Genomic DNA, 10,023 nt, shown 5'->3' with positions numbered 1-10,023 from the left:
CTACGGGTATAATATTGCTTCAAACAAGGATTCTTTTAGAGAAGATGCAGATGGTCCTGCTTTTTATTAAAAAGCACCAAGGTTTAGCTTGTACTTTGGGGATGCAGGTTTTACACAAGCAAAAAAAAAAAAAAAAAAAAGAGGAAGGGAGACCCAAAACAACTAGTACTAAAACTAAGACTTGTTTGATTTAAAGGATTTCTCCACTTTTTTCTATCCTATGAATCAAACAATACCTAAAACCAGTCTTCTTATTATAAAGGAAAACGATTTCCCACACAATGGCGGGAACATTATCTTGGTTACAACCAACATCACCAATTCCATGTCCAGGGTCGTCGAAGTGATACAATATTCTAGCCATTGTCTACTGGCGCTCCACTAGACCTCTTAATTGGTATGTCTGGTGATTACTTGAGCAAGAAGCCAAGTCATCGATAATCAAAGAAAGGTGCGAGTTAATGAGCCCAACTTTCCGATTCATATGAATCCTTTTCACTTTCAACAAATAGAGAAATATCCACTAGGCTAGCAGTGGGTAACCAACATAGCGCCCTCTTCATCTCCGTCATGCTTCGTATACCGCATGCACATCAACCGAGAAAGTAAATCGAGCATTTCATGAACATTGTGAAGAGGAATTACAAACTTTATTGTTCAAGACCAAATCTTTCCTAAAAGTCCAAACTGAACCCACCAGTGGCGAAGCTAGGGGGACCAGCAGGGGCCATGCCCCACCCCCATGCCATGGTACAAGAAGAGAAAAATTAGAGGTAAGTGTGTTTTTTAGTTTTAGGTGAAATTTAGGCTTATTTCCCCCACCGTTAATGGGACGGCATCTCAAGCTCACCACAAAGCTTGAAATCTGTAACCACACTTCGACACTAAGATCTGAAGCGACTTGAATAAGCACCCTGGAGCACATCCAAAAGAATAGCCTAATCGACAAAGGCATATGAGTGTGCCAAAGGCCCATAATCCTCACACCCTCGACCCTCAGATGTGTCATATATAGTATTGTATATCGGTTTGGTAGATTTCTTTCTATCTTCCCACAGACGGTACCAATTGATAAGGGGTGTATCCATGGTTATGGACTTGGGTTTCAAGGAAAAAGGTGTGCTGGTGATTTTGTCGGTTTATCAAACAAACAAGGGAGTCTGATGTTATTGATGAACGTCACAAAGTCGTTGAGTTTATTAGAATTGATCTAGGTTATGTAAAATATGCCACGATTAAATCTAGTGCCCTCCCTGTTGGCTTCTCCTAGCCTTTATATGCGAGGCTGGGTCTTAGAGTCCAATCCGGGCCTTTCACAAATACCAAGATAAGCCTATATTGATATCAGTTATTTGATGGGCTTTTGCTTGCTCTTTACGTCTGGTTCCTGTGCTTCGAGTGCTTCCAGCCAGTGGCGGAGCTTTACAGAAAGCTTAGGACGGGCCAAGATTTTTTTTTGGGAAGAAAACAACAGAGTTGTGGAATTGGGCAGAATTATTTATGTTTTACTACTAACTGATTTCTGGTATAAGGGAAAATGTTCTTAAGCAGGGCGGGCCATGGCACGGTTTTGCTTCAGTGAAGCTCCGCGGCTGCTTCCTTGTCCTCTATTTTGCTATGGCCTTCATGGGCTCCTTCCTGAATCCATACCAGAGATGCTAATCGTGCGGACCCGTTAAGCCTGACGTCACCCCCGTGTCGGAAATTTTCACTGCACTAAGGATCAAACTGAGCTCTTGCTGGTCCTCAATTTCTCGCGCCCTGAAAGGAACGGCAAAAAGGCAACCTCACCATCTCCTCTCGGAGAAACCCCTCAACAATCACAACTCACATCACGCAGACAAGTCACGCTAAAAGGGACATGTCTCCCAAAAAAAAAGATCCACCATTCCGAGGTGGCACGCTTAACCTCTACACATCGAGTTCTTGAGTGATGCAACCATTTCCAAAACAATGGGCAAATTTCAGAAATCCATAGAAACGACGACAAAACTATAAATCGAAAGGTCAACTCATATATGACCAACTACTGTACAAAATTTTGAGCGGCAGATGTGTAGATATACTAGGACCAAGTTTGTGATAAGAACTACACGAGGTTTAACCGGTATACGCGCCTCGTATAGCCGTAGATTAATTTAGAAGGCTGATAACGTCACAAGCAACAGATATGTGAACTGACAAAAGAAATTGTGATACTACAAATACGACCGCCGCTATGGCCTATAACAAATCTTTACCCAGCTGTCACCGCCGTTCATCCGCGGGATTTTGGCCTTTCGTAGCACAACCACAGGGGGCGGTTACTAGTACTAGTTAGTTGGCGGAGCTGTTGCCAACTCAGCCGCCAGCCAGCCATATTTTCTCTTCTCCCACCCAGTTCCCCTCTCAAACCCCTCTGATTTCCTCCCTCGCAACGGTGCCTCCCCTTGCTCCTATTCAATTCCCTCGCCCAAGTCTCCGATCCGATCTCCCGACCAGGGCACCAGCGCGCTCGTATGGACCCCAATCCGCGCGCACCGGCGGTGGCGGCGGCGCCGGCGCCGGGGACCCCTCGGTTCAAACTGGGGAAGCAGTCGTCCATGGCGCCCGACCGCGGCGGCGGCGGGGCCGACAACGGCGCCGTGGCGGGCGCGGATGGGTCGGGCGAGGCGGCCGGCGTCCGGAACTTCCAGCTCATGTACATGGCCCACGAGGGCAACGCGGAGGGGATACGCGAGCTGCTCGACGCCGGCGCCGACCCCAACTTCCGCGACTCCGACGGCCGCACCGCCATGCACATCTCCGCCTGCGAGGGCCACGCCGACGTCGTCGAGCTGCTCCTCGACCGCGGCGCCGAGCCCGTCGTCGAGGACCAGTGGGGGAGCACGGTGAGGCCGCGCGCCTCCTCTAGTTTAGTTTATACTTTCTCTTTTGGCTCCCCCACTGTCTTTGCTTTTCTCGACGACCTCGGAATTTTTGTCTGACTTACTGGCATACCCGTGGAAAAACACCGCGTACTGCATCAGATTTTTCTTCTTTCATTGAAGGTTGAAGTTGAAATTGCGAACGTTCAGTTCAGTCTGCAAACATTATGCAATTTATAGTACAGATGATACTTGCTCTTAGCAACTACTACATGTATATTCTTCCTTCTGAACTAACTGCATGTTGCGCTACCATCTGACGACAGCCTTTGGCGGACGCGATGCATTACCAGAACCATGACGTCATCAAGATCTTGGAGAAGCGTGACCCTAAGCATAAGGTACCATGCTCTACTTTCTTTCATTGCGCCTACCTGTTGTACCGTCAAGTTCAAGTGCTCCTGGTAATCAACACCCACATCCTTTTTTTGAAGGTTGCTCCCATGCATGTTAACAGTGTCCTTGATGTTCCTGAATATGAGATTGACTCCAAAGAACTCGAGTTCACTACTGGAAAAGGTTTATCTAAGGTACGTGTAAACCACCAATCAAAATTTTACTCTAATTATTAGCACCTTTTGGTCCGGTGTAAGATGGTTGGCTACGGAGTTTATGCCATTGAATTATTGACAAATCCAATTTTTTGTACCTGAAATTAAGACATAGAATTTCCTCATGGAATGCTATTGATGTTTGAATCGTGCTGTCTTTGTTTCTTATCATTTCAATTTGCTTCCCAGGGAACATTCCGGAAGGCTACATGGAGGGGCATTCTGGTTGCTGTTAAGAAACTGGATGATGATGTGCTTACTGATGAGAACAAAGTGTGAGTTGGTCGATTCAATTGAATGTTTCCATTTGTTCCTGGTCTATGTTGGTGTTCTTCACTTAGATCTTGCTCCACTGCCGAGTTGTATTTTGCTTACAGTTTGGATGGATATCTTTGCGTTGCAGGCAAGCATTCAGAGATGAGCTTGATGTTCTGCAACTTATACGGCATCCAAATGTCGTGCAATTTCTGGGTGCTGTAACACAGACCAACCCAATGATGATTGTCATGGAATTTATGCCAAAGGTTTGTCCCCACCAATGTGCTTTTCGGGTTTGCGTTAATCTGGCATTTCATCACCCTGCATCTGAAGCCATTTCATCAGCAACATCTGAGAGGCCATAGTCAATTTTTTCTAGTTTCAGACCCATGGCTTCATTTTAAACAAGTTAATTGATTATGTATTGTGAGTAAAGAAATGTTGCCGTCAAAGTCGATTGATAGTGCAAATGAGGTACCTGTGTGTATGATGTTATTTTAGCCCTTTTTTTTCTTTTCGGAAATACTTTTGTACACCCACGCTTGGGTGCGGGTGTTCGTCACCGTCCATTTATTCCTCGAGATTCGCTTTCTTTTTTATGTGGTATCAGAATATATCATTGCAAGTATGATTTCTTCCTAGTTTATTGCAGTGTGATTTCAACGCTGTAGAATCTTTTATTTTTTATCATTATTTCTGCAACATATGCAGGCTTTCAGTTGAGTATGAAAATATATCACTTTATTTTATGAACTGCTGAGGATCATCAGGCTGACAAATGTTTTTTTTCAGGGTGATTTGCGCAAACACTTGAATAATAAAGGAGCTCTAGAGCCATCATATGCAGTTAAATTAGCTCTTGATATTGCAAGGTTCGCCACCCACCCAAATTAGCTCTTGATATTACCCACATGACAGATACTATTATTGCTATTTTTCTATTATTATCTGTAAAGCCTAATTCGTTGGTCCTGGTGAAATGTAACAGAGGAATGAGCTACTTACATGAGCATAAACCCCAAGCTATAATCCACCGTGACCTTGAGCCTTCGTGAGTACTTATCTTAAAAGAACTTTGACAATTTTAATGTATTTTCTGTAATACTCATCAGTTGCTTCAAATATCTGATTTGTTAAAAGACTTTTCTGTCCATTGTGTAAGAAAATAGGAACATATTGAGGGATGATACTGGACATCTGAAGGTGGCTGATTTTGATTTGTGTAAGATGCTGAAATGGAGAAGGAAAGTTAGAGAGGAGAAACCAATAACTTCTCCTGGAAATGCATGTAAGCTTGTTTTCTTATTGTTTTCACCTTAATATTGTTTTCACCTTCTATAACTGATACACCATGAATATTTCGTAGGTAGGTATGTAGCTCCAGAAGTCCTGCGAAAAGAAGAGTATGATAATAAAGTTGATGTCTTCTCTTTTGCTTTGATACTTCAGGAGGTAATATTTTTTCCTCTACTTCACATGTTTGTTTGCAGTGCTACTTTGATTGATAATTTGTAAAGTTATGCTCTTCTGGTCCAACTACCCCAGATCCCACTACATGACCATTTTTACTAATATTTAAACTCTTTCAGATGATTGAAGGACACCTCCCTTTTTACAATAAGAAAATTGATGAAATCGAGAAGGCTCATAGTTCTAAAGAAAGGCCGCCTTTCAGAGCTCATCCAAAGAATTATGCCCACGGGTTAAAAGAGTAAGATTTTCTCTCTTTTTCTTTTGCAATGGATACCAATTCTTTGTAGCACTGGAGTGGCTTGTTTGCAGTGTCAACTTCAAGCTTTTGCAATCCGTTTTCCATCTTGACAATATGGTTGTGTGTAAACCTTAATTTTTACTGTTAAATCCAGATGCTTTAGAGATGGTGACTTCAGTTTGCATATATCATCCTGAATTGTTTGCTTGACTACTTGATATTATTACAGGCTGATTGAGCAATGCTGGAGCGAAAATCCTGCGGACAGGCCAGATTTTAGAGTAGTCATTGATCGTTTGTCAGCTATCCAAAATGAACTAGCTCATAGAAATCGTTGGAAGGTAATAACTAATGACTTTCTGTCGCATTGCAGTCTAATAATTGTTACTTCGTAGCAAAACATACATTGTTCTAGCAAAGGCGTTCTCATGTTGGCTATGCTGGAATAACAGGTCAGGCCTCTCAGATGTTTCCTGAGCTTCGAAGGTTTGCGGAAGAAAGATCGCGATGAGGGCAGCACCACCCGTTCTTCACGCTCATCTCGTTCCAACTTTTAACAGCCAACTGGGACTGTTGATTTCACTTGGAGGTTATATTAATGATTGATAGAAAGTTAACTCACCAAGTACCAATATTTTTGTGTATCTAAATGCCTCCTGCAAAGGTTGGTTTTTCTCCCTGCTGATCACAGGTTGTTGCATCATGTCCTCCTCCTGCAATCCACTGCATGTTGGAGCAATTTGTAGGGATGCGCACTGCAGCATAGAACTTCTTGATTGCTGAAGTACAAAATCTTTCTTGAAACTGTCAAAAAATAGGATCATTACACCAAGGAATCTATGTACAGATTGATCTCTTTGATTTGTAGTTTTCTTTCTGTGGGTAAGAAAGCGACTCGACTTGGGGAAATGGGATCTCACTTTGATGTTGCACTTTCTTTGTACAATACTTTTCGATGATGTTTTGTACTGTACATTTTTTGTTTGGGTTTTAACACTTCTGAAGAACAAATCAACTCACATATGTTTTTCTTCTCTAACTCTGTGCACTGTGACTGGGTAAAGAATAAGCATGAGAAGCATGCGCATGAAAATTATTTGAGCCATACAAAGTTGAAGCCAAGCATACCTTTTATTGCAATACATAATAGTACTAGCATAGTGCCGTGCGTTGCTACGAGACGCGGAAGATGAAGCTTCGACATGGCAAGGATCTGGACATCCATGCCCGCACTCCTTAATCTACCGCTCCCTCTCATGTAGATGGTTGATGCAAAAAAGGAATAAGCCCACACATTGCTATTTGGCTACGGGATTTGTCTATTAAATTTTTTTAGGCTCTTTTATTCATAGTGGATTGCTTTCATGTCTAATTGAGCAACATACTATTGTAATTTAATACTCCATCCCTATAATAAGTCTTGTTGTTTTAGTTTAAATTTGACTAAAAAACAATTTAAACGACGTCATTTCTTATGGATTGAAGCGGGCAATAAATATTTAAACATACTAAACTTGCAAATATTTAAAAATTATATATTTTAGCCAAAACGTGGAGTGCATTTTTTTCTAGAGAATCCAACTTTTATAGTTTTGCCCAAAATTGAAAACTAAATAAAAAAAGCCATGCGCTGCAGGCAATAGCTATGAAATTGAAACGTTGTGTAGTGTTTACCCTAGTAAACCGTAATGATAACCAATGTGTGATAGTATTATTTAGTGGAGACTCGCCGAGCAAAGTGCCTCCCTGACACTGCTAAGGAGGAGCAGATTGATTTCAAAACTCAAACTCACTGAATTAAGCGTGGTGCCGCAGGCTGTCCTGCACGCCCAGGTTGTAGAGGGCTGCTGGTACCGGTAATTGCTCCATGTTTTTCTACTCATCTCCAGCAAGATCAAATAAAAAAATGGTTGTAGTAGGATGAAACTCTGACGTACAGCAAGCTGGGTGTCTCCACCGAGTGCTGTTCTTAGTGCTGATACCGGTAATTGCTCCATGTTTTTTCTTAGTGTTGTTCTTCCTTAAACTTGGCATACGGCGAACTCCGCTGAGCTCTTCCCACCTGCAAAGTTTTGGAACAAATTCCCTTCCGGAGAAGTTTGTGTCTCCACCGAGCGGTACCTTTGGACACATGCCGGTCCGCCATCTATACCATTCTATTTGCTCCGCTTCGTTCATCTGATTCGACTCCACCACGACAACAGCAGCCGCGGCTGCTGTGGCTGCCGAGTCGTCCACGGTTCATTGACATCACGGAACCATGAGCGATGTCATCAGACGCCTCTTCAGCTGCGATCCGAACGGCATGGAACTGCGATTCTGAGGCTTCAGAGGCTCTTGGTCATCTGAGGGCAACAGCAGCACGATACTTCCCTCTTGACGACGTCCTCCTTGGTTGGGCTTGGGTTCCTGGCCAGATTTGATCGATCCTAGATGAAAGAAACCTCTGAGTCTCTGACCGTCTCACGGAAGTAGATCGATTATAGATATACGCGTCGGTAGGGCGCCTTTTATTGAAGTGATGGAGAGGTACGGCCATGGATTTCATGATGGATTCTTTTTCTCCTGCCCAATATATCAGCTACATAGCATATACCCGTGAACAGAGTAGACGCCTTCGAAAAGAACATATGGAAGACTATCATTTACCGTACGTCTCAAAAGAACATCTCTCATCCCACTAAAAGAACATGAATCTGGCTTGCCTGAACTTCAAGTTCAGAGGTGAAGATGTGCTCAACTTCAGAAAATAACATGATTCTGGCAGCTGTTCCATTACTATATCTTGCCAAACATTTCTTAAGCAAAACATGCGTGTACACCAGAAAATACAAAATAAACCAATCAGTTATTTAAAAACTTCTCTGCTTAGTATCATTCAGAAAACTGAACTATATATTTCATCAATCCACCTCTTTCTATTGGGAGATTATTGGCCTTGTTACATAGGACAGAGATCCATATTGTACGACCAGCGTCAGAACAGGTTAGTTCCATGTCATATACTGATATACATATTCATGTATGTTGCTTTAGCTTCATATGTCATCCCCTGTTATACACTACACATATGTAAAACAAAAATAAATTGACATATAACTGTCTTTTTAACTCATATATAAGAAGCAGCAGCTACAAAAAAAATGGAGATATTTTGCTTCCCCGATGGCTTGCTAATAGGTAAATAGTTTGTAGTTAAACAGATATTTTTCTCATATATTTTCATAAAATCTTTCTATTGTTTTTGGGTATGTTGGGCATCATGATGTACGTTGGCCCATTCAAAACTGATTTTGTAGCTCATAACGACGTGAGAGAGTTGGTTGTTGTGGATATCAAGTACAACATTATTTTTCTTCGTATTTTCGGAGAAACAACTTATTCTTACGGCAATACTCTGCTATTAGCCGAACAAAATGGTATCATTCTTGTGTCCCACGACCTGAAAGTTGATAAAAAAATCAAGTATATTTTTCTCCCTTTTTTTGTATCTAACGACTCTCTGTTAAAGCCAAATCTTTACAATGTTCAACATTATTTTTCAGGATCACTTGATACAAAAATGCAAAGAAAAACCTATTTGATGCTTGATCAACTTTCAGGTTCATGGGCCAGAAAAATTCCATCATTCTGTTCGATTAACAACAAAGTATTGCCGTAGAAATAAGCCATTTTTCTGAAAATATGAAAACAGATAATGTTGTACCTCTTATCAACAATAGCCAACTCTATCACGTGGCTATGGGCTAAAAAAATCAGTTTCGGATGGGTTGATGTGCATCACGATGCCCAACATATAAAAAAAATATTACGATCAATAAAATTTTACGAAAAAAAATCTGTTTAACTATACACTATTTACTTGTTAGCAAGCCATCGGGGAAAATAAAATAATAAGCCATAATACAGCTCCTACGAATCATAAAGAAAAAAATTGATTTCAAAACTGAACACTGTCATCTAATTGGTCATGTAAAGCGAAGAAAAATATTCTGGATAAACTACGAAAGTGACGAGCAAGTGCAAATCCAAATCCTATAAATCTAATCAAATTACTCATGTACAAAAAATGATCTCTACTCACAAGATTGATTTTGGTGCAATACGTACCTGAACGAGACTAGTGTGATGACCTGCTGTGAAAAATCAAAACAATACTATTGCTCTGGAGAGGTGGTCGCTGAACAAGGCTATTGCAGATTAGCAGATCCAAATCTTTATAGGCGCAATACGTACCTGAACGGGGCTACAGTGATTTTCTGGGGTGGCCATGCTTTATAGGCCGCTGTCCATAAAATTTGAGATCTGATTAGCAGATCCAAATCTTTTTAAAGGTGGAAGGGAGATATATCATTCTGTAATTACGTTAGTACAAACTTTACTCGCAAATCTTCTCACAATTAAAACTCGGTATTCCTTTCCGTCAGCGTGCAATAGAATCGTGAGGAGACTGCCCTGGATCCGTGGCTAATTGATTGGTAAACACTCCAATTGGCTATTGATTGATCCCGTAGTTATTATTTCCTTTTTGAACCTAATTGACCGCGTAGTTAACAAATATACGCTCATGTTTTTTTTTTAGATGAAGTACGCTCAT

The 10,023-nt window shown here is 41.4% G+C and overlaps 1 protein-coding gene across 1 annotated transcript; it reads left to right on the top strand.

Moving 5' to 3' along the window:
- Window positions 1-2,551: 2,551 nt before the first annotated feature.
- Window positions 2,552-6,465, top strand: LOC124665879 (integrin-linked protein kinase 1-like). Its single transcript, XM_047203240.1, has 12 exons — window positions 2,552-2,870; window positions 3,173-3,247; window positions 3,341-3,436; window positions 3,647-3,732; window positions 3,861-3,981; window positions 4,508-4,587; window positions 4,704-4,766; window positions 4,885-5,003; window positions 5,082-5,167; window positions 5,305-5,426; window positions 5,656-5,767; window positions 5,879-6,465. Exons 1-12 carry the CDS (start codon window positions 2,583-2,585, stop codon window positions 5,981-5,983), a joined length of 1,353 nt encoding a protein of 450 aa, XP_047059196.1. The 5' UTR covers window positions 2,552-2,582; the 3' UTR covers window positions 5,984-6,465.
- The last annotated feature ends 3,558 nt before the right edge of the window (window positions 6,466-10,023 follow it).

Source organism: Lolium rigidum, chromosome 6, assembly GCF_022539505.1.
Source record: "Lolium rigidum isolate FL_2022 chromosome 6, APGP_CSIRO_Lrig_0.1, whole genome shotgun sequence".
NCBI lineage: Eukaryota > Viridiplantae > Streptophyta > Magnoliopsida > Poales > Poaceae > Lolium > Lolium rigidum.
The sequence above is the reverse complement of the archived record's forward strand: the minus strand, read 5'-3'. Positions and strand labels throughout refer to the sequence as shown.

Bases quoted from the DNA above. Each gene is read 5' to 3' on its own strand.
- LOC124665879 (XM_047203240.1), top strand. From the start codon at position 2,583: ATGGCGCCCGACCGCGGCGGCGGCGGGGCCGACAACGGCGCCGTGGCG. The intron at 5,004-5,081 runs GTAAGCTTGTTT...AATATTTCGTAG, and splicing joins AACTTCTCCTGGAAATGCAT to GTAGGTATGTAGCTCCAGAA. The intron at 5,768-5,878 runs GTAATAACTAAT...CTGGAATAACAG, and splicing joins CTCATAGAAATCGTTGGAAG to GTCAGGCCTCTCAGATGTTT.